Consider the following 25,051-nt stretch of genomic DNA (forward strand, 5'->3'; position numbering starts at 1 on the left):
ACTCCAGATGAATGCACATCAAGACACGACTTCTGGCACACCCAGGTCTTCAGGCATATCTCAGCAGAAACAAGGAGAACTTACAGCAAAACCTAAACAAAATACCTAATATTTTTGGTCAAAGCATCCTACAGTCACATTGGGCTGATATTTTGCTATTAAAGTGGGATTTTCACATGCAAGAACTTGCCACAGTCTCCTTTCAAGCTTATGTCAGCTTGAATTTTCTTTTTTCCCTCTATCAGCTTGGCCACTAAGCCCAAAGTAATCAAATCTCTTGGTGCCCTTCCATTTGACAACACTCTTCGTCCACTGACGAGGAAACCAGAAATGCTGAGGGGATAGGCATTTTGGAAACCAATTGAATAGCTGGAAACATCAAGCAAAACACTGCTGTAATTTTGATGTGTGATGCACAAAGCCCTCCACTTTGGTAGATGTTTCGAAATAAAACACAGGGGCCAGTCTAACTTGTAACTGTTTATTGTAAATCACTCAAGAGTTTACACATTATTAATGGCAAAGTAACACTGTTAAAACACCTGCTGAATGAAACACAGAATAAAGACAACTCTTTTCTATTATATGGCATCATTTATAAAACAAGAAACAGAACAAAAAAGAAACCATTTTAATTCCCCCCCACACCCCATTCTACATCTTTCCTGAAAATATCTGGGCCTGAGTCTCAGTTATCTGAGATCCCTGCCTTGCCCAAGGCATGGGGCCACACAGCTGGGACACAGGCACTCCCTCTCCGAGGGGCAAGGCGGTGACCTTCTTTATAAATGCAAATCATGCCCTCTATCTTCAAAAGTGCTCCAGTGCTGACAGTACAAAGCCTCTCTCCTGCACTGGCTAACATCTAACACAAAGGGCTACATGTCCCATTAATTCCACATGCCTTTTTTTTTTTTTTTTTTTAGTTTTTTTCTTTTTTTTTTTTTTTTAACAAGGCAACTGTTAAAATTCAGAAGTTACATAACTGTCTTTATAGTTTGCTCAGAAACCAATGGATGTTGCGTGCAGCTGAAATACTAGTAGAGACTCTGACTTAGATAAAGGTCAGTTTTCTGAGACCTGCTAGTCAAAGGCAGAAAAAGAGATTAAGAGGCCTCTTGTGCAAAAGGAGCTAAAATATGCATGCATTGATGGCCGTGACCAATTAGAATATAACTTAGGTCTCCAAACACTGAAACCGAAGCTTTATTTGGCTTAAGACATGGTTGAGCTCTACACTTTTACAAATTACGATGTATATGTGACAACAAAGGAATCATCTCAACATAGCATCAGTTGGTATTTTTTGCCTGTACAGAGACTAATCTTCAACACAAAAGCCTGCTCAGCAATAAATGGTTTTCATATTTAGCAAAGACAGCAGTGCACTGGGCTGGCTAACAGGGATAACGAAAAAAGAAAGCAGGTTTTCAAACTAACATCTAACTAAATTTAGGCCAATTTTTCCCCTTGGACATCCTGTTTTTCATCGGTGCCACTACTGTCCTTTCTACTAGTCTGTAGCTGAAACAGCACATTGTGGCCTGCCCCATTCTATCCGAGAGATGCATCTCAAAAGCATATTGATTAATAGTAGAAACAAAAATCTCCCCTAACTGCACTTGCAAATAGTTAGTTCCTCCAACCTGCCAACGTTTACCATGAACAAGCAAATTACAATGTATTTCAGACATGAACTACAGTGACTAAAATCAAATCTCTCTTCTGTTTAACTATAATATTAAATAATATATAACATTTTTACACTTAATAATATGAAGTTTGGACATAAGACAACTAATAAGGAAAAAAGCTGGGACCGAATCTGTTCCTGGGGAATTAACTCATCCCAACTGATCTGAAAAAACTAGTATTACCCAGAGGAAAATAAATCCACCACAGGCACGAGGGTGTGCACACACCCACCCACCCACATATATGACAGTGCTGGCACAGCAAAGCATTAGTTTTCAAGCACTGCCATCTCCAGTACTTTCCTTGCGAGACTGGATCATCTCCTTCGGAACCTGCTTGCGGTCAGTGACCAACCCCAACCAAAACATGAAGTCAATGAACCAGGTGGTGGGGTTGAACTTCAGCCCCAGCTCGCTGGCTGAGTAGTCAAATGGGAAGGTGTGGTGGTAGTTGTGGAAACCCTCACCTGAAAAACAACAGAGGAGTTTAAAGACCACATGGCCGGCAGGTTTATGAACTTAGGAACACGCTCGGGTTGGACATGCCAATGCCTGTTTCTCAAGTCCTGAATCCAGTGCAGGTTATGCTCCACCCCTGGCTATGGGAGCCCCTGGCTGGGGCAGACCCACAATGGACTCCATTTCAGTGCTTTGGGCTTTCCTCCCCAGTAGGAAGGGGCACGTCCCACCCCTTACACTCAGGGAAGAAAACCATAAGTGCTTCAAGAGAGCAGATGCACAACCAAGTAAGAAGCAGAGTCGCTTACTTCTGCTGCGCTGACCCCAGCTGACTGCTGAGAAGAGAGGATTGCTACTGTGAACACGTCTCTGCCCAGCGACTACATGGTATTATTTCAATGTGGGCACCATCAGCAGAACAAGGGAGCCTTCCTCTAGGGTGCACAAGTTCCAGCCTCCTCCAAGCCCTGCCTCCAAGTGGTGTCCAGTTGTAGGTGCCCAAAACCCCCACCAGAGTGAAACAGGATGGGATGTCATCGCTCTGAATTTGCAAAGCTCTACCCAGGGCTACAGCACTTACCAATGGCTCCCAGAGTGACAAAGGTGTTCTGCCTGGGGCTGATGTACTTGTTATAAGGGCGGTTGCCGTACATGTGAGCAGCGCTGTTGACCAGCCAGGTGACATTGAGGGAGATGGTGTACCGCAGGATGGAGGCAAGGAAGTAGGCGTTCCACAGACTCTCGCCCCAGAGGTACCACGGCACAAAGGTAGGAATCACAAAGCACATCAGCACAACTGAACTCTTGTAATACCTGCAGGGAAACAAAAGGACATCATTACTGTGGTGGGAATGACAGCTGGGATGAAGCGGGGCTGGATCTCTGGAGACACAGCTCTGCCAGAAGCACCTGGCACAACCTGGGCTGGCCCCATAACCAGGGCAGCAGGGAACATTTCAGACATCCACAATCATGATGTAATTTTTCCAAGTGCAATTCAAAATGCCAAGACAACCCGAAACCCCGAAGCAGCAGATAACACTGGAGCTGAACAGCTGAGACCCAGTCCCAGAGCAAACCTCCCACGTTGAGCACCTTTAAACCTGGGGAATCACAGACTTGGCTGCACACCCTGCACCTAGGGTCCAGCTCTGGGACTGGAGAAGCCTAGGGCTTGGTGTGGGATCAGTGGAGCTGTTTGAAACACGTTCACTGCTAAGAGCAGGCAAAGACTTCCCCCGTGCTCAGGTCAGAAGGGAACCTGTGGCACAGGGCAGGAGTAGCTCCTTTCTATACCACTGCTGCTGCGTGAGCTCCAACAGCAGCAGCAGACCCAAAGCAGCTTCCAAGAGACCTTGGGCACCCTGCCAAGGGTGAGGAGAAATGCAACTTGGCCTGGGGGCCAGGATTACTGCTACTCTCCCAGCCCACTGGCGGGCACAAGCCCTGCCACTCCTCTGTATACTGGACAAAATCAGCGTGCAGTGCAAAACGGGGAGGGAGGAAGCCGAACAGTCTGAGAACAAACAGGAAAGCTTTATAGTACAGCTAAAGCCCCACGCCCAGACAAGGCAGGGAAGAGAGCGCGTAGGATGCAGGGAGCACAGAGGTGAAGAGCAGAGACCATAGCAGAGGAAACAAAGAGAAAAATTGTGCTGGGGGAATTAATCCAAGGCAAGTGGAGAAAGGGAGCAGCTCAGCAAGAAGTGGGGAGGCAAAGCCAAAAGCGAGATAGAAATAAATGAGGCTAAATGGAGAACGGGCTAACGGCGCTCAGAAGCGGAGAGCAGCAAGACAGTGCAGCTTGGGAGCCACCTACAGCGTGTCCCCACCTCGAGAGGAAACAAGGCCCCATTTCCCCATTGAGCCTTTCCACCTCCCTGTAGCCCAGCCCACAGGGATCCCAAGGGTATCATCATCAAAGCAAGCTGCCACAAGAAACTGGAGCGGTAGGCTGAGGTGACAGGATTTTGAAGGGTGCATAAAGAAAAGAAAAGAAACGCAAAGTAAGACCCATCTTATTTGTGCCCATATGATGGGTTTAAAATAGACCCCTGCTTTTGTTGAGTTTTGTGGAAGGGATGAGGAAGAACAGAGTTTGGATTTGTTAAACAGTTATTAAAACTTTCCATTTGCTATATTTTTTTCAGATAGGAGGAACTGTCACTTTGGTTTGACAAAAACAAACAAGCAAGCAATTTTCAATTAAAATCCAGAGAGGGCTGGAAAAATGTTAGTATTAACAGTATTTTTGGAAGGAAGAAAGTTTCCATGCACATAGTTCTCATCTATAATACACCAGCTAGTTTTGATCATCTTGTGTATGAAATAAATAAACTTCTTGCTGTGCAAGTTCTTTGTCTGATATTTTTGTTATTGTTTGGAGGTTGTGCCTCACATGCTGGGCTCCAGAAGGAGATGTGCAGCTCTCCAGCAACACCAACAATGGTAAAAAGACAGCATCTCCTCAGCTCTCTCACAGAACTCTATCTTCACTTACCTGAGCCAAGGCTCTCCAAAGGAAAAGTCCCCATTCTTCGCTCCACCAAAGATAACAGATAATTTCCCACTCATCTGACTGACTTCTGAACCAGGCTGTGGATAAGGTTTGCAAACCTCAACACTTCAAGGCCAGGATTTAAGTAAAGCTGGAGGAGAAAAATATTTTCCAGTCCAGAAAACTCCTTCAAAGTTCAAAGCCTCTCCAACTCCGGGAAAATAAAATAAAATTATCAGCAACAGCTTATCAGGAACCAGTTAAAACCATTCTGTGAGATGCAAGAAGCCCAGACTGAAGTCTCTGATGAAGACATGAGATCTCACATCTGAATGAGCACCTGACTACATTTTCTCAGTCTCCCTTTGATTGAAACATCCACCCTGGAATGAGAAACCTCCTTAACTGGAGTTCAAGGGAACTAATGTCTCAATACACGCTTGGGGAACAGCGTTGCTTTTACCACATGAAAACTTTGTCATGAAGACACTTCACCTGTGAGCCCCTCTTTCACATCACATGCAGGATTATTGCTCTGTTATTCACAGAGGATAAATTTGGCTGTCAGTCATGCCTAGAGCAGTACTGTGATTTCAGATGAAGAGATGTGGTTTTAAACTGATTGAGTGGCACCTCATCCACAGCACACCAGCACCACTAAGTTCAGCAAAGCTAACAATCTGGCCTTAAAACGAAACGTGACAAAGAAGGGTTTATTATGATTCTTACTGATCTGACCTGCCAGGTTTTCCATGCTGTCAAAAACCCCAACACTTCAACCTTACAGAAAGGAGAACCCTGTATTTTTCTTCCCAGATATGGGAAGGTAAACTCAAAGTCCTAAATTCAAATCCACAGCAGAGACATTTGCTAGGACGTAACTTCCCTGCAGAAACATACTTCTTCACTATACAACATTTGCACCATAACCAAAGCAGTAGAGCCTGCTTCTTGTGGGATGCTTTTGTCCTGGAAAAGTTAGTAACAACCAAGAGAAGCTGCAGAAAACTGCAAGGTAGCCTTCGCAAACAGGCACCACCAACTAAGGAACCAGTAAAAGCAAAAATACGTGGAGGGCAGTGAATTCCTCACTCCTGGAGCTCTTCCAATGCAGGGGTAATTCTGCTAGCGCATGGATTTCTCTAATGCAAAAAAGAAACTGATTTCTGGACTCAACAGACTGCTCCCCTCACCCACAAAACACTCAGAAATGAGCTTCTGTGGTTTACGGAATTACCTGGACCAAATGCTTGCAGGGAGAGAAGTCTTCTTGTGCCTAAAACACAGGTACTCACATAGAGGACAAAGCCATGTCGCTCAATCCCCACCTCTCGCAGAGTGTGTAGCAAACTGAACTAGGTCTGTGCTAATTCTCAAGGGAAATAATTAATCCTGTGAAGAATGACAGTCTTGGGAGAGGAAGTGCTTGGTTTGCGCTGGCCCACAAGTGCCAAAGACGAGTTTGCAGAGTGAAATGTGCACTTCTGCATTAAAGCAGTTAGCAATTACAGCATTTGCTCCAACAATCAAAGCAGAAGGCCAAGATCCCAGCAACTGCTGCTGCGGCTGTTTTCACAGCCAGCCCTGGCTTTTTGGAAAAGCAGAGGGACAGGGCTCACTGCCACATGGCAATAGTGGGGGCCAGAGGGACAGTAGCCCTAATGTCTGCAATCAAGGTGGCAGGGATCTCTTCAGGGAGAAAAGGGAAAGAAAAATAAGGAATGAGCCACAACTAGACAACCAGGTGGAGGTACCTCTCCACCCCACCTCACACAAGGGCCCAGCACTCCCACTTACTTTCTTTGGAACCTGACAACAGGGTCATCCAGCAGGTCAGTGAAATCCAGTTTCCTCCCCTTCTCTATGACGTCCCGGTGCTTGCGCATGAACAGCCAGCCAATGTGGGAGAAGAAGAAGCCACGGCGGGCGTTGTGCGGGTCTGCGTCTGTCTCCGAGTACTTGTGGTGCACACGGTGGTCTCGGCTCCATTCGTAGATGTCGTTCTGCACAGAAAGCATGGCAGGGTGAGAGGAGAGAGGCAGCTCCTTCCCCACACAGTAACAGCAACAAGCCCCTCTCTGATGCTCCTCAAAAAAGGTTATCAACTAAAGACATCCTGAGGGACACCAGCTTTGCAGCCAGCCAGCCCATCACATTGCTTCTCTCAGTGCCCACACAGAATGGGACATCCTCTGGGAAGTGGTGGCACAGATTGGACACGTCCCAGGGCTGGAGATGGCTGGAAGCCAACAGCCTCTTGGGAGTTACCATCATCAGTCTGCCCTGGTCCTGTGTCCTCCCTGGGTGATTGCTGTCCGAGGATGGACACTTCTCCTGACCTGAACAGGAGCTGAACTTGCTCAGCCTTTTGGAGGGATGCATCTTCCACAGTAAAACTGGCACCTCCATTTAAATTACTGCTGTCTGCAGGGATGTATACAAGAGCACAGCCTTCCAGTACTCAAAAGGGGGCCTACAGGAAAGATGGGAAGGGACTCTTTACCAGGAAGTGTAGTAATAGAAAGAGGGGTAGTGGTTTTAAACTGAAAGAGGGTTGATTTAGATTAGGTATTAGGAAGAAATTCCTTACTGTGAGGGTGGTGAGACACTGGAACAGGTTGCCCAGAGAAGCTGTGGATGCCCCATCCCTGGAATTGTCCAAGGCCAGGTTGGATGGGGCTTCGAACAACCTGATCTAGTGGAAGGTGTCCCTGTCCATGGCAGGGGGGCTGGAACTAGATGATCTTTAAGGTCCCTTCCAACCCAAACCATTCTAGGATTCTATGATTAAGATAAAAAAGGAGATGTGGCTATTTTATGGAAAATCAAGTCTTGCCTTTGCAGCCAGGCTGGAATAGAAGTCTCAGACCCATAATATCAGCTCAGCATTGGATCCAGATCAGATATAAAGCAAGTTCAGTCCTGTCTCTGCTCAAGCTGTCAGCTGATATGGGTGACTGAAATGCCTTATGGTGGTAAATGGGATTATGTGGATTGCAGGGAGGAAGGGATGGACTGCAGTTTCAGACTTGGATGCGTAAAGTGAGAGTTCCTGAGTTTACTCAGCCAAAGTGATTTCAGCCTCCCAGTTTGCTCTGCATGATGCACTGGCTATTGGACTAAACTTGTGGTTTTTGCAGTGGTGCCAAGCTATTAGTGCAGGGCATTGTAAGCATCTACAACACTTGCAATACACAGGCCACACTCTCATCTATGAGTTGAATTGCCAAACACCAGCACCAAAACATGGAAATGTTAGTTAATGCATAGATCCACAACAGTGTGAACTTTAAGCAGAGAGTGCTTAGCGGACCGTGCTTTCCTCTGCTATTTCCATCTTTGCACAGCCAGGGAGGTACCCAAGCAGTAATACCCAAAAGAAGGAAGGGCTTGGGTTACTTTTATGAATAGCAGCAGCACCCACAACCACCGACCACAGCAGTTTTGCTCCTAGCAGAACTGAGCAAACTGTTTGTGGTGTCTGTGAAGTAACCGCAGTGCGGCAGCCATCATGGCGCTGAATATACTCCAGGACACAGTAAGCTCAAGCTAATGACAACTGTGTATATCTATATTTTGAGAGACAAAAGCTGTACGCTGAAAGCATTGCAGAAATCATTGCTCTTTCTCTCAGCTGCCAACATCTGAGAGAAAGCACTGATGCCACCTGTGCTGCTGAGGGGACTCCAGAAACAACTGCAAAGAGCAGCTAAAGAATCCAGCTCAGATGCCTCCGTGTCCAATTTCAACCTTGCAAAGATGCTCTCTGTCTGCAAAAGCCCACAAGGGACAAGTGAAGAACAAAAGCCCTGGAAAGATCTCAGCTCCATTGCATTCAGTTGTGCTCAGCCATGTACTGTTGTCACACCATGGCCACAGTGATGCTGGGAGTGGGCTGGGGATGAGGGGAACATTCTTCTGCAGCACTGACTCATCTAAGCTGAGAGGAGGCAGTAAAGATCAGCTCCTCACCCGCAGTCCAGTATGTCACACCTTAACTATCCCATTGCACAAGAGAACAAAGTAAACTGAGTGAAGCAAAGAAGTCACCAAACTCCTTGATGAGAACAAGGGGAGATCTTTACCTTGCTGCCTTCTCATTTTTTTCCTGCAAAGAAATCAAAGGGAATAAAAGCCTCTACACTGCTTCAAGTGGCTTCAGTGGGAATATCCAGAAGACTGGAAAATGCCAAAATGCCAAGATTAAGTCATTGAAAAATAAAACGGGGTTATGCAAGAAGCACACCTAGAAAAGGTCCTTTTAACAAGAAGTAATTTTTCAAGTGAGACTATTGATCAGTTTGTCACAAGAGCACTTGATAAAATTATTTGTAGGACAGCAGATAACCAGGTCAAAGCAATGATACTGTGAGAAATTAACTTGGCTCTTCATACCACAGCAAACACCTGCAGGGCTAGCAAAAAACATGATTCCCTAGATGAAAGGGTTAGGAAGCTGTGAAACAACTGAATTGCATCTAATTAAAAACCACAAATGCTAAGAGGAAATAAAGGCCAGAGGCCAGAACTGTTGGCAACAAATACACTAAGAACTGGAGCATAGCACATGTAAATATGCTCCGAGCATATTAATAGCAACCATTTTTCAGGAACATGTCACCCTTGATCAAGCTTCAGGTAAATACAGGAATGAAATCGCTTCCAAAGCAGAGAGCAACAGCATCATGCTGTGACGGTAATGCAGACATGAGGTTTCATTAACAGGTCCCTTAATAAACCTGCAGACCAAAATGTGACAACAAATTGGGCTATGTAACAGCCTCAGTGTGCTGACACAAATTTCCACAAAACCACTGTTGCTGTGTGCAAATGCTCACAGCACAATCTCAGCTGAACAACACAGCTTGTTTTTCAGAGGTGGCCAGGAGCAACAGTACAATGCAGTTAGCAGAGGAGACACCAGCACGTCCCAACTGAGATGCTGAAACTTAAACACCATGAGATAGGTAAGCCAGGTATTACCTATTTCTGCAACAGACATGTGACAGCAAGAAGCACAGTCTTTCAAAACTGTGAGAGCTTCACTCTAGATGGAGAGAAGAAACACAGCTCAGCATGCTCCAATCATAAAAAAATGCACAGGGCAAAAGTGGCTGCATCTGACAGTGTTTCAGAGGAAGTACAGCATGTCACAGCGCATGCATCAAGTTGAAACTCTTCAGCAGAATCTCCCCTGCCCTCCAAGAAGTCTGATTATTTCCTCAATATTCAGCATCTAGGGATGCTGTAGGTATCTCCAATGCTACCTCTTCCTCCAAAAGCCAACCTGAGGGAGATGGACCTGAAAACTCATTCACTGTCTGTTTGTGGTGGTGAACAGCCTTTAGCAGGCAATGGATCTCACGGTAATTAGGAGGAGGCTTCAGACTACTCAAAACTTAAGAGTGGGTGATTTGGCCTTTAGTTTTCTTTCTGATACGAAGGGTGCAAAGGTGGCTTGAAACTACTTTAAAGTACTGCCCTGCCTCAGAATCACACCGTGCCCTCAGCCAAAAGCAGTAATGAGGCCAACGCAGCTGAGAGCAAAATCCATAGCAACAGGGGAGCAGAACGCAATGAAATCCCAACATGCAGGCTCACTGCAACCAGCTCAACACATTCATTTAAATTACTGATGAAAGGTAAGAGGTAAGATTAGCTGTATAACAGGAGGACAGTACCAAGGGGGTTCTCAAAACTCAAAACAGTTGTTTAACATGCTGAGCAAAGGGCTTGTAAAGCTTTGCAAGGAATCGAGCAGCACAAAGCAGCTGGAATATGGCTCAGAATAAAGGAAGGTTACAGTCAAAATGGACACATTCCCATATTCAAGCATTGTGCTCTTTGTAATGTCTAGAGGGATTAACAAGATTAACTCTTTTCACCTTGAAAAAAAAAAAAAGATAAATCAAAGATGATAAATGAATAGTACAGAAGTGGATAAAGGGACTCTCTTCATCCCCTATCAAAGTACATGAATGAGAAGTCAACCAAAAAGACTGAAGAGAAAAAGCTGAAAGCTCAAGGCACAACACTCACATGGTAATCCGTGCCACAAGGCGTTACGGCAGCCAAGCTCAGTAAGTTTAATGTTAGTACAGGTTCATATCTCTATTTTGAACATCAGAAGGACTAACTAAATTCACACCAAGAAGATCCTGGTTCTGGGCTAACTCCTACCACCAGCTGGGTGTTACACAAACGTTTTTGAGGTCTAAGATGGCCTGTCAGTAAGTACAGAGCTAGTAACACGCTTCTTTGCAAATGTAATTAAATTTTACTGGTGTAAAATTCTGCATAAAACAGAGATAAATTAAGATTGCTCTCCTTTCTGGGCATGCCAAAATCTCCAACTGCCTGGATGGACAAAGACACTTGATTATGCAGACGTATTTGCATCAAGTTGACCCTTACAAAAGTTTCCACATTGTCTGATGAAGTGTGGGGCCTGACCTGTGCCACAGATAGGCTCCTGGGGTGCTGAGTCCCTGACCTGGGCATGTTCAACTTGGTCCTTAAGTAACTATTGCTTCTGGACTGTCTAATGCATACTGTTACATGGGTGGTGAGTGGGGCTCTGCATCCCCTGAGCCAGAGTGTTATCAGCAAATGTCTTTCTGCTATGGTTTTTTTTTTTTTTCCTTTTGCTGTCTCTAAGCTGAGGGCATCCCTACACAGGAGAGGAAGCTGCCTGGGGGCCAAGAATCTGGACAGCCGACCACAACCCCACCTGGAAAGCCATGGAGTTAGCTGCAGCCAGAAAGATCCGCAAAGGCAGCTTGGCTTTGTAGGAACGGTGGCTCCACAGGCGATGCGCACCAGCCGTCACACCCAGGGCTGTCATCAGGAAACAGAAATATGCTGAAAGACACAAAATCAAAACACAGGATGTGCCAGGGCCCAACTGCCATTATTTTTACTTTCTTCGATGTAAAGATGATCCTTGCACCTGCCTGCCGACACCTGCAGGGTCGCTCAGAAGATGAGGCTGGGCAGACAGGAGGTGAGGTTCTCAGCCTACCTCTGCCCCATGGCCCCAGGGACGTGTCGTTCCACTTCCCACCCCTCCCCATTTAGCCAGTGTGCTGTTCAGGAGAGTTTGGCGCACTGAAGCACCGTGTCGTGACATGTTCATGCAGTGTGCCTTCACCAAGTACAGTGGAGTCAAAGTTCATTACTCATGTCAGTGGAGTAGCAATCACTCTTCTAGCAGGACACTGCCAGCCTCCTTCAGACAGGTCTTTGCTCCAGTTTGATCTGTCAGCTAGTTTAAAAGCATCACATCCCACCCCTACAGATACGACCTGTGTCACAGTTTCCACAATAAAAACTTCTCTTATCATCAGGAGCTCATGACTCAGTAATAAAAATGCACCAGGAATTGGAGAATTCACCATCTCCCTCAGTTTCAGGAACTGCTTTTCCTTCCCTTAATTAAAAAGTTGGCCAAGTAAACTTGTTTTGAGCATTTTTTCAGATGGCCAACACAGCACAGGAGCAGGTCTGTTCCTTACTGACCACACTGGCTCCAGGCTAGACACACAGCCCAAGCACATGCGTCCCGCAATGTACGCCCCATGCTTAAAATAATACCCCCACCAACCACCATCACAGCATCAGCACATCTCTGGTTCTCCTTCCAGCAGGGGCCATGCTCACACACGCTCCGGCCGGTTAACCCTGCATTTCCAGGGGCAGAGGGAATGGCTGACTGGGGCAGCAGAACGAGACTGTAGGACCTCGGCCCGCGTGCTCAAGCCATGCATCTGTCCACCGATTGCTTCTCCTTTGATCTGCTAGCTGTTTTTGTCTCTACTGTCTCCGAATTCCTGTGTGATGGATGATCCATTGCCTGAGTTGTTTTGACTTGCAACAAAAGAGGACACTATGGGAAAGGGTTAGAAGAACAGTGCATTAGAGCTGCTCCTCCTTTTGAAGAGAGACCAGAGGGAAAATGGGAACCACTAGGAGGAAAGTATTATAAAAGTCCCAAATAAACTGGACTGCTTAAAACTACTCACATTCAAGCTACCCAGCTGCCATGATATACAGACTCTTATGTCTTCCTCCCATAGGTGTCGATTTCTCATTCTGTGCCTAAAGAGTATAGGCTCATTTTACAAGTGTAAAATTAGAAACAAGAGTGGATTCAAACAATAAGAATATTACAGAACAACCTCAAATGAGCTTGCATGGTCTGAAGTGATGTTCTGTTTAGCCAGGGCTCCCTGCCACCCTACGCACAGAGGCTTGTTTTGGTTAAAACAGCGTCTTTAAAATACCTAAATAGAGTTACTGGAACAAAGAGGAAAACTCTATCCCCAAAAGGGGATTTTCTACTTGTGTCTGCACAACAGTGTGTCCAGCAGGGAACTCTGTTAGACGTGCAGTGGCTAGAAACGAATTCACAATCAGCTTCTCCCAGTATGTAATGTAAAACATCTATCTTTGCAAAAAGAAAACAAAAATATGTGTATGTAGGTCCGTGTCTACTGTGTCCCTCTATCAACTCCAAGCTCACAATGCTTGAAATTACAGCATCTAAGAGAAAATATAATAGAAAGATATTTGGTAAAATAATGGCAACCATATTTCATGGTGATCGTCACCCCTGTGGACTGAAGGAGTAAATGTACCTTATCCACTCCGCTGGTGGATCCATTGAAAACAGATTTACCCAAACTGTTTCATATTATGTACATGACCTAAATTCCTGTCATCTCTGGCACAGCCAACCAAACCCTTTCTCACAAAATGCAACAGACAAATGGAGTCAGAATGGTCCTGATAAAGATGACGCATCTGTAAAACCCGCTTTGGACACCACCACTGAAGAGGCAATTCTCCTTTTCAGCAGCCTGCAGTGTTCATGCTACTCCCAAAAAAAACTCATCTGTGCAGTTATGTCCACTGCACTGAAGTCTATCGCCAAATTCAGAGTTCTGCCTCCTTCCTGAAGGGAGGTACAGAAATGAACTGAAAATTGTGCATTCTCTGCACATTATTTACAGATTTTGTTGAGTTTACAGCTTACTCTCAGATCAGTAAAAATAACGACACCACAACTCAATCTCCAGTCTCCACTGCAGTCTTGCAGTTCTTGCACATGCCTCGTCAGTGCAAGGACTCAGACTTCCATGAAATTAGGGAAAACCTATCCTGTCATTTTCTGTACATGCTGTTGAGCTGTACAGAAACATCACTAAATAAGACCTTCCAAATCATTCAAATGACTGTAATTGTGGAAACAGATCTGTGACACATAGAATACTGACATTATCAAGCTAAGATTACTGAGGTTATAGTCCTGAATCATTACAAGAACATATCGTCTGTGAGCTTTATGACTGGTTAACCTCATGCTAGTCACAGGGGCTGAAATCTCCCATCTTCAGCAGTCTCTTTGCTTCCTTAAACCACAAAGAGTGGCTTTTCTCCCACTTCGAAGCAACAGATCATTTAGTTGACCAAGTGCTTCTCAAGGCATCCTGCCATCTTAATCATGATCCGTTGCTTAAAACCAGAATTAGAGATAAGTGGGTAGAATGAGACATATGCAACGTTAAGGCTGATTTTGCTTTACTTCTCTGTCCAGTGCAAGAAAGAGGCAGAGTGTTAGGTAACATACAGACCACATGGAATAGCTGCACTAAATAAAAGGGATTTATGCCACTTGATGATTCAGCTCTTGCAGAGCTCAGCTTAACAGAGACCCTTTCATTCAACCCACTCTGCACCACCAGCACTGCAGCAGTATTTTGGGAGTCTGGGGGCTGCCCTAAGGTCTACACGCCACCCTGTGTCCAGACCTTTGAACAGCACCTCCCAGTCCAGGCCTTCTCCCAGCATCATTCTCAATTCACATCTCCCAGGAAGGCCAACCGAGAATGAGCGCCAGACTGATGAAATACCACCAGAGCCTCCCAGAAACATGCTGCCCTGATCAAATAGGACTTTCCCAGGGCTACAACCACAAGCTCTGTTGTCCTGCCTTCTGCAGCCCTCCAGGGACTTGCCAGCCTCAGCCACCACCACACTGATCAAGCTAAAATGGCTGGGGCTTATACCCACACAACTTGCCTATTTTTTTGGCTTTGCAGAGGAAGAATCATAACAGCGGAAATTTTCCTAATATAAATCCTGAGGGCTGAAACATTCCCAGAAACAAACAACTAACATTACTCAGGAGTTTGGTGACCAGAGCAGAAACAAATCCTGTCAGACAAATGCACTGTACAGTGATATCAGACTTCTGTGGTTCTTACAGGAATTAGGGTGCCTGAAAATATTACTTGGCCACTAATTCCCAATGTATAAATAGCCAGGATGACAAATATTTGCTGCATAAAGTTAGGTCTCAAGCTTTCCTTTGCAGAATAAATTATGAACTCAAACCAAAAATCAGACTATAAACCGTTTGATTTTACATTAATTATGCACAGCTACAGTAACTACATGAGAAGAGAGCCACTACTTACCTACCTGGCTCATTTTCAGGGGGTGGGGAGCATGTAGGGGGGGTGAACATCTCCTTGAAACACAAAAGGATTACACTGTGGAGCAAAGCAGCTCAGTTAATAGCAATTTCCCCCTATGTTGCAAACTCCATTAGACCTGTAACTAAACAGGTCTCCTAAGCAATAAAGAGTAAAAACACAGTTATTGCAGAAAAAGGGGAAAAAAAAAGAAAAACACAAGAAAAGTACCAATAAACAGCCTAGAATCCAAAGAGTTAACAATATAGTTCTTTTTAATTTAGCAAGGTACTTAATGTACAAAGAGGAAGCGGCTAAAATAGCCAGAATAGCCTTCTGCATGTTCTAGTGAGCTAACTCTGCAGCCAGGCAGACTGACCAAAGCAAAATCAGACTCACAAGGAAACCACAGCATTTCAAACTTAACCTATAGACTGAAGACTGAGCTGTGCTATCCATGTATATTGGCTTCACACACGATCACAGGCCACTACAAGTACCGGAGGAATTCAGAGAGGAGGAATAATATATTGCTTTTCCTCCCCTCAACCGGTGCTGCAGGGCTGGCAGGAGCACAGCTTGGGAGAGGGCTGTGTTGGAGCATGGTGGAGGCGGTTGTCAGCAGCCCCTGATGATGGATGTGAAGGAAGAACAGCAAGCTGGCAGCATCCCCACCTCCCCAAGATACCCAGCTATGAGGCCAAGAGGCATTTCCATGGGGCTGTCCTCACTGGGAGGCCAAGCCAGCCCCAGCATCGACTGCACAGAGAGGGCTGCTTGTGAAATGAGAGGTGCTTGAGGTATAAGGAAGATGGAGCTAGAAGAGGGCTGGGTGAGGACTCGCTAACCACAAGCCTGGGGACAGAGCACACAGAACTGCCAGGCCGGCAGCGCCAGCATCTAAGAGAGCCAGTGCATGCAAGTTCCACCAACAGTACAGCAGCTTGAGCAAGGAGCTTTGAAGCCACCTGACAAAAGGTTGTCACGCTAATACCAAAGGAAAAGAAAGGAGGAGAGAAAAAAAAAAAAGAAAAAAAGAGTAGAATGGGGACTTCAAGAGAAAAAAAATGAAAAAGCAAAAGCTAACACAGCAGAAAAAGCTGCCTGGAGAGACCTGCGATGAGAGAGGAAACACAGCAGCCAATGAACAGATCCGTGAAAGACAGTGGGTTTAAGGCTGGTATTTCTGGTGTTGTGAAAAGCAAGCTAGAGCTGTGCAGCTCACAGTTTCATACTAGAGCCAGAGGGAGGGGAGGAAGAGCCTTTCAAGCCATTTTCTGATCGTTTATTCAGTTTTGCCTCACTCATGGACTGAAGGCAGCGTGGAGCATCTGCTTCACTGAGCCACTGGCAGGGAGCCATCTTCCTGGCACGGAGCTGAAGTGTGCCACTGGGCTGGGAATGCATCCCGGTGCTGACTCCATGGCTCTGCGGTCTGCCTTACGCCTGCAGTAGGGTTCTCCTGCCACACACGGACTCAAAAGCAGCTCCTTCTCAGCATCAGGTCCAATTACCATGTTCGGTGTGAGAGTTCAGATCTACTCTGTTAATGCAGATACCCATGTTATTGGGCACCTGTCATCCTCACATACCTCTGCACCTTCTGGATACTGTGGCACTGCATGGCAGGGAGCTCCACAGGTCTGCAGTGCCCCCTTGGGCCTTTACTCCTGCTTCTGCTACTGTAAAATTGTTGCTTTCAAGAATTTACTCAGAACGAGAGCTAAATTATCTTCCCTAGCCCCTAGGATGGTGTGGGAATGCTGTGAGCCATGCCTGCTGCTCCCCAGAGCAATAGCTAGCTTAGCCTGGACAGGTGGTGGAGCCCAAGTTTACATAGTTTTAGAGGATTTCAGCTGGCTATGGTTTGCTTTGAATCGCTGTCTGCTCAAAGCAATAATTACAGGAGATCTAGCTTTAGTCAAACCCACTTTTCTCCCATTTCTCTGAGGATGCTGGCTTCAGGACAATTCTCTAGAAACGTAGCCTCTGGACGTCCTTCTACAGTAATGGTCAGAGACATGCCCACAGGCATCCTCAGCTATGCCCATCCAGGTGCCCCTCGCAGCCGGGAGGGTGCCCACAGCTGTGCTGAAAGGCCCAGGAGGTAGCTCTCATCTCATCACCCCAGCAGCTGGATCCTTGAGCACAGGCAGCTGGGCTGCAGCACCGGCCAGAGCCCTCTGCCAGGGCTCTACCCCCAACCCATACAAAACAAGTGTCCCCAGTCAACAGCTCTAACTGCCATCCCAATTAACAGCCAAAACTCTGCAGGGAGGTTTAGGGCTTGCTGCAAGTCTGGGAGAAGTCCGAGACCTGGGTGCAAGTACCTGAAACAGCAAAGCCTGTGCCAAGAGCTCTGGACTCTGCAAAATTCAACCACCAAGCCCATAGCTGCCTTTGACTGGACAGTAAGCCAGGATCTGTTTCAAAGAAGGATGATTAAATCCAGCAGAGCAGAGGTTTTAAGTGGGTTCCTCCTTTTTTCTCCCTACTCCTTCTCAAGACCTCAAGGCAGAATTTCTCTCAAAACTAGGAATTTTACTACCTTTTTCCATTGTCTCCGACACCCTCCCTGCAAGTTCTGCAACACACAAACCATGCATTAACGGAGTAAACTGGTGTGAAATGCCTCCATGGTGAGTGGGGCCCCAACACATCACTCCCCTGGGCAGGCAGCACACTCTCCCCACTGGAGCCCTGCAGAAGCATAAGGTCTGACAGGAGCATTTCCAACCGCAAGCTCACTCGATAGAGCACAGCATAAGCAAAATGCTTCTGATGGGAGAAGCATTTAAGAGTGGGAACAAAGAGGAAGAGTAAGTAAGCCTGTGCAAAAGGACAAAAGAGAAAACCAGTGCAGGGGGACAGGAAAAGGATGCAAGAGACAAGATACATGAGGTTAAACTACCGTGCAAATGGGGAGCCGGTGGGTTGCTGGCGGGTTGCTAGGTTTCCAAGTACGCTGTGCCTGTGCACAGATGCTATTTATGGGAACACGCCAGAATCAATAAGCAGAAGATTTTTATTCAACATCCTTCCTTATTAATGACCTGGAACAAAGGCAAACAGCATATTAATTACAACTGCAGATGATGCTAAATTTGGAGCAGCAGTGAGACAGCTAAGAAACACAAAAGGATCCATGGAGAAACAGGGAAAGTAAGGCTCAAATAAAGATCTGCCTGGATATAAAAAGCAAAGTAATGTAGTTCAGGGGGTGGTAACTGCAGACGAAGATGAGATGCTTCAGGAAGCGGGAGCCTGCAAGGACGATCACCAACAGCTCATAAAATATTCTCAGTGTGCAATATGATAAGGCGGCAAGGCATCAGTGTGATTTTGAACAGCAGGTACAGAGGTATCATCTCGCTGTCGGAGAGAAGCAATGAAAGCTATACCAGGCAAATCATTTAAAAATGGATGGGATGGGAGATCAACAGCATAAAACATTTGAGACATCTTTTTCAGAACAGCTCATTATCCCCATGGCTGGATTTCCAGAAAACCTTTACTATACCCGGTGTCAAACTCTTCTGAAAGCCTGTGTCCAGGGGACTGACCTCTTAGGAAGATATGGGCAGATACTGCCACAGTCTATAGCTACTTCACAGACATCAGGAAATCATCCTCTGCTCTAAGTGGTTGCTTAAATTGGAGCAGATCTCTGCCCCCCAAAATTTAAATTCTTTTGTATGCTGAATATCAAAATTAGAACCTCTTCCATTTCTGAAACCTGGGACCACATTAGAAACATGATATATATTTACTGTTTGTGAACCCAGCAGATTCCAGATTGCTTTTGACTTCTATCTGATTATAAAAAACCCAAATCAACCGAAACAAGAAGCCCAACAAGCACTGGGTTCACTCTGCACATCTGAATAGACAATGCTGGCTCCTGAAAGAGATGAGATGTCTAGACATTCTTCTTAGGCACAGATTACAAGGAGACACTGTGTTGGATAGCAACTATCCACATGTTACCAACGTCAAAAATAACCCAGTTACATGGAGCAAATCGCAATTACCTCTGAGGGACAAAACATCAGACATAAAAATAGTAGCGGTGAAACAAAATCAATTGCACATTCACAACGGTGCTGCCATCAATATATAAAACATCTTTAAAACAGAGAATCATGTCACACAACTGTTCCCGTGGGGTGGCGACACGCGGAGCCTGGCACTGACTCACACCCAGTGCCTGCAATCCCTGCCTGTGCAGGGGTGGCGAGGAGAGGAGGGATAGCAGGGCTGGGAAGGCCATCAGCCCTTGCCAGTCCCACTGCTGGCATCTCTCACATGTGGCTAAAAACCTCATAGTCCCTTGCAGAAGTGAGGGATTTGGATACTACATTCAACCATAGCAAGGTGACTACTCTGAACCTGACACAAGCTTTGAGAGCCGTCAGCCTCGCAGTTTGGTCTAGGTGAGTTGTACCAAACACAGATCCCACCACAGCCTCATTTTCCAGACTTTGGGACTAGGCAAGCTTTGTGAACATTTGAGCTTTTTTGCATGTTACAAAATGCAACAAATGTTTTTCTGGTCCTGGGGCAGCAAATCATTGACCCAGTTTTAAGTCAAGTGATTACAAACCTTAGGTCAGTCAGCATGAGAATGTACTACATCAAGCGCCAGGAAGCAGGACAGGAACTCCCAGACCACCTGTCTCACCAGTACCAACAATGAGGAAAAACAGGTGGGGCAAAGTGCTCGCCACTCCAAACAAGAGAGATGATATGCCTTAGGAGATCAGAACAGTGGCTCACCTAACTCAATACTTTGTCCCAACAGGGGTAAGAGGAGTTGCTATTCAGAGGAGACAAAAGAAACAAAACAAAACAAAACAAAAAAAGAAAAGAAAAGAAAAAGGGGAAAAAAAGACAATACAGCTCAGTTACTGTTGCACTAGCAGTGCCTGCACACTGGTGGACTTCCAAGATGTGGCATTTTGCACAGAGTATGTGGAAAGTAGTTATCAAGGCTGGAGGCTGTCCCAGAGTTGTTATCACACTTGCTCTTACCATGAGGATGACAGATCTTGGATCAAGATAACCACTAAGGATCAGGGCCTTGGTTTTATGTCTCGTTCTGAGGACGTCAGCCCCATTTACTCCTGCGCTGGTGCAAAGCCCAGCACAGAGAGCTCAGAACAAGCTGCACGAGCATCACTCTCTCCTAGGACCGGCCAGTATCACTGACAGCTATAGCCCTAACACAGATTTTGGAAGCTGCTGTTCCCATGGCCTCAAATCAGCAGGTAGAGGACCCCCAGCTGGGGCTGCCAGATCCCTCTGCAGACCGCCAAGCGCTTCCTCTGTCTCCCCACGGCATCCCACTCAGCAGGGGCTCTGGCAGACGGAAAGATCCAACAAGCCAGCAAAGCAAGCCAGGAGCAGCAGCAATGAAACACTGACCAGAAAAACATCCACTGCCCTCACTGTGGTGAGAAACAGGGTAGAAGAAATCTGCATACTCCAGCCACAAAACCACACCCTGCTTGAACCTCCTGTTGGAGTCCATCTGGTTTCTGGCTGTGGTTGCCTTTCTCCCAAGCTCTCTGTCACAGCCTCTGCCCACGGCTGCTACCTGCCAGCCCCCTGACCCAAAGCCCTGCTCACAAGCAACTTGCAGCGTTATTTGGTATCTGCTCAGGGAGATCTTCCTTGAGTGGCGTCTTCAGCTTTCAGTTGCTGTCGTGGAAAAATCTTAGCTCTTCTACTGCCATCATTCTGAGGACAGCTTCAGAAGCTGGTTCTCCTGGAGGTCTCACTGCTGGGCAATGACATTCCCAACACTGTTTAGCCTACAAGACGTGACACATTCCTAGCCCCAGGTGGGAGTGCTTGAAGTTACATTCAGCACAGGCTTCAACATTTTTGCACACACACTGCGTCTCTAGCAGTTCAAGGATCAGGAGGAAAGATCCCATGGATACAGGAGGGAGTAATTTCTTAAGGAGACGTGAATTCCAGTGACACTAATGGCCGAGAAAGCACATCTTTTGCTTGGAGAAGAAATATTAACAAAGACAAGGGCTGTGCCTCACCTGTAGACATCTGTTACCTCTTCAACAATAGGGCAGCCAAAACCAATTGACCTTAAAAATGCTGTTGCATGATGAAGACATCTTGTGACATGACACCGTTTGGTGGAAATACTCTCTCCACAGCTGGAGTAGCCAGCAAACTCTCAGGCAAACCTCTGTGTGACAAAGCCTGGAAAGAAATTTTCATCTCAGCACAGGCCATTTTTTTCATCCCTGTTGTGCTGGTTTTGGCTGGGATAGAGTTAATTTTCTTCACAGTAGCTAGGGGCTATGTTTTGTCTTTGTGCTGAAAACAATGTTGATAATGCGGAAATGTTTTCGTTACTGCTGAGCAGTGCTTACACAACCTCAAGGCCTTTTCTGCTCCTCACCCCACTCCACCAGCGAGGAGGCTGGGGGTGCACAAGAAGTTGGGAGGAGACACAGCTGGGACAGCTGACCCCAACTGACCAAAGGGGTATTCCAGACCATATGATGGCATGCTCCGCATATAAAGCTGGGGGAAGAAGAAGGAAGGGGAGGACGTTCGGAGTGATGGCGTTTGTCTTCCCAAGTAACTGTTACATGTGATGGAGCCCTGCTTTCCTGGAGGTGGCTGAACACCTGCCTGCCCATGGGAAGTGGTGAATGAATTCCTTGTTTTGCTTTGCTTGTGTGTGCGGCTTTTGCTTTACCTATTAAACTGTCTTTACCTCAGCCCACAAGTTTTCTCACTTTTACCCTTCTGATTCTCTCCCCCATCCCACTGTGAGGGAGGTGAGTGACCAGCTGTGTGGTCCTTAGTTGCCAGGTGGGGTTAAACCACAACACCCATATATAAAGAGATACCACAACTTGACTTACTTGTATAAATAACTACTTGAGGATTAAAAATAACAGGGATGGTCATGCAACATTTGTCCATTTCCACACCAGCATTTTACCTCCGCTTATTCAGCCAAATCAAAATTGCCTGCTAGGGAATTTTAATAACCCCATGCATAAAACCCAAGGTCTTCCATCAGGCTACAAGAACTGCATGAAAAATACAGCAAGCTGCTCAAGCACAAAGCAACCATTGCAAAGCTGACTGATCACCATAAATACATAACACTTATGTAACTTATGGTTAGGATTTTTTCCTTTCTAAAAATTATATTACATCTGCATATCCTGCACCTGCCTTCTCTTCCTCACTTGTGGGTTTTTGCTGTTATTCAGTGGCAGATTTAGGTCTAATGAGCCACATCAGTTAATCTGACCAAATCAGGGAAAGCACTTCCAATAGCGTTGAGTAGTGCCTAACTCCATTCCCACTGGAACTGCAGGCAGCACATCCATTTCAGCAGCTGCGCCATGCTTGGCCTCTTCTGAACACCTCAGAGATCCTCCACTTCACTATGGACACAGGCAGCGGTAAAAGGTTCTCTCCTGATTCAGCATCAGGGCTCAGATCAGAAATGCAGCCAGTAACTTAATGGTGCCTGGTACCACAACACTTTTTTGCACTATCATTAGATAACACCAAGTTTTGGGATATGTTTTCTTAAAATGCTGTGTCTGCCCTCAGAAAGGAAAGTTTTCCTGCACCAAATTAGACCCACACGTGGTCTATCCAAACATCTAATTTAAAAATGCTGGTTGATGTCATGCACTGCATTGATGGGAGGGCCAAGGTCAACATGCAGCATTATTAGATCTAGATTAGCTATCAAGTCTCCAGTACGCATCTCTACTTCTGTCACCCTCCAGGGCAACCTTGGAGATCTCTTCCTCCACAGCAGAGAGATGCGAGGAGCAGTAACACAGCACTTCATCCACATCATCCTACCAAAAAATCCTCATTTCCTGACCTGGAACTACATTTACCAAGGAGGGAGAAATTTTCCACCTTAGTCCCTAAATTGCTGCCATGAAGAAATGTTGAATTAGTGCTCTGGCCCTGGGGTCTCTGGGAAGGAAACACTTCTCTGCTAGCAGAGTCAATTGGCCAACGCACTGTTCGCCGAGTCCTGCTAACTATCAAAGCCTGGCATCAAAAACACCTTGGGCTGGATTCAAACTAGCAACTGAGAATTAAGAAGCACTGGCGTGCAGCAGCACCAATTACCCGAGCCACCCACCGTACAGAGCAGGCCAGCTCTCATGGGGAGCCGTGCATTCCTGTGAAGACCAAACGTGTGAAATCTCAGGCCAGAAGTGGGTTCATCTAAAATTAGATCTACACATTCTCTGAGCTACTCTAAATTGAACCGAAAGAGATAAGAGGAAGCATATCAAAGGCAAAGATGAAGCAGAGTTTTAGAGTTGCAGAGAAGATGAGTTCAGACAAGGCCCTTCTCCTGCCCCTCTGTACCACAGTGGAGGAGCTCCAGAAGAAGCCATGTGTCGCATCCTCTTGCCCTGCCATTACCAGCTTATAAAATCCAGGCTGTCTCTGCCTGGATGCACATGCCTACATATGCATTTTCAGGAACATTCCCCAGAGCCAGCCCTTTTGGCTGAGTATACAAAAGACTTTATTCCGGTTGGAATAGCAGAAACATTCACATTGACAACTGCAGCCAAGGTGACATAAATAAAGCCAATACAGCAATGGAAATTGTGGCTGACAGCAAGTATTCCAGTGAACAGTGAAATTCCCCTAGGAAGCAAATACAGATTCCCTGAACTCACCAGCCACTTAAGATTGCCTTAAGATACCGAACAGTTTATACATATTTTTAGATCAAAAGAAAAGGCTGGAAGATGCTCTGGTTTCTCTGAAATTTTTGATGCTTATGCGTAGCCTCTCTCAGCTCAGCTGAATACTGCGTCGTCACAAAACCAATGGGCAGATCTCACTTCTCTCCCAATGACTTCACTGCTGTCCTCAATCTCCATGCCGGCTAGGGCTCTGGTGGTTTTTAAGTGCTCTATAAATGCCAAGAAAGAATTAATGCCAATTTTGTCTCTTTTTTCAAGGACGGAGCAAAGAAATGGTGTGGTTAAGCCATTAGCATGGCATTCCAGAGCCTGCATGCAGCAGGCAGCTCTGCCTCAAGAAAGAAGGATTAGTTATTTAGCACCCCTGCCCATCACTGGCCAAAGCTTGCCTGGCATGCAGCTGAGTACACGGTGGGGGAATGGCTTCATCCCACCACTCACGCTGTGCATGCTGGCAAGACCACCGAAAGCACAGAGCCGGGGAACAGCAGCTTCTCCGCTATTAGAAACAAAGACGTGGCATGCTACATACTTGTGATTTGGCCAAACTGAAAGCTTCCACCTTTTACAATCTCTAGGCATGGGGCACATGAAAGGAGCAGGGCTCAGCAGGGAGCCTCCAGGCTTGATTCCCTGAGGAGGCAGCAGCACCTTTGTCCCAGCTGCCTGCTGAATGGGATCCACTGCACAGGACAGACCCTGCTCTGAGCCCGTGCTCTCTCAGGCCAGCCAACGGCTTTGATGGCCTTGACTTCTCAGGACTTCAGACTCTGGACGATGTTGCCATCTATCACAGCATTTTTCCCAGATGCATTGTGCCTGCTTTACTTGTATGCTGTCAACTCCTATACCTTTTCCTCCTGCTTCCAAAATCAAACAGAGCTCAGAGAAAAACCTGTTGCAAAAAATGGCCTCTCCCAGTTTTCTCTCCTTCTGGCAGTTTGAGCCTCAGAGCTGGGCTGCAAGCACTACAACTCATTAAGATTAGAAGACACAAGCCTCTTGCATCCAGCCAAACATGCAGCAGGCGGGTCAGTTACCCAGAGCTGTTAGGTTAGAGGATGGTGCCAGGGGAGAGAAGGACACCTTTGTCCCCAGCACAGCAGGTAGGCTGATGTTGTCAGCTCTCAGGGGGCACTCACCAGATGATTGCTCACCATGATCCCTGGATGACTACTCACTGCA

At 46.3% G+C, this 25,051-nt stretch overlaps 1 protein-coding gene across 1 annotated transcript in view; it reads right to left on the reverse strand.

The window, feature by feature from the left end:
- Nucleotides 1-467: 467 nt before the first annotated feature.
- SCD5 (stearoyl-CoA desaturase 5) overlaps nt 468-25,051 on the reverse strand; it is a 34,056-nt gene continuing 9,472 nt past the window's right edge. Inside the window, exons 2-5 of the mRNA XM_075033828.1 lie at nt 11,381-11,511; nt 6,448-6,653; nt 2,734-2,966; nt 468-2,161 (exon numbers count right to left, since the gene is read on the reverse strand). Of these exons, the coding sequence (XP_074889929.1) occupies nt 1,971-2,161; nt 2,734-2,966; nt 6,448-6,653; nt 11,381-11,511 (761 nt within the window). The 3' untranslated portion in view covers nt 468-1,970. The remainder of the gene's footprint in view (nt 2,162-2,733; nt 2,967-6,447; nt 6,654-11,380; nt 11,512-25,051) is intronic.

This window comes from Buteo buteo, chromosome 1 (assembly GCF_964188355.1).
Source record: "Buteo buteo chromosome 1, bButBut1.hap1.1, whole genome shotgun sequence".
NCBI lineage: Eukaryota > Metazoa > Chordata > Aves > Accipitriformes > Accipitridae > Buteo > Buteo buteo.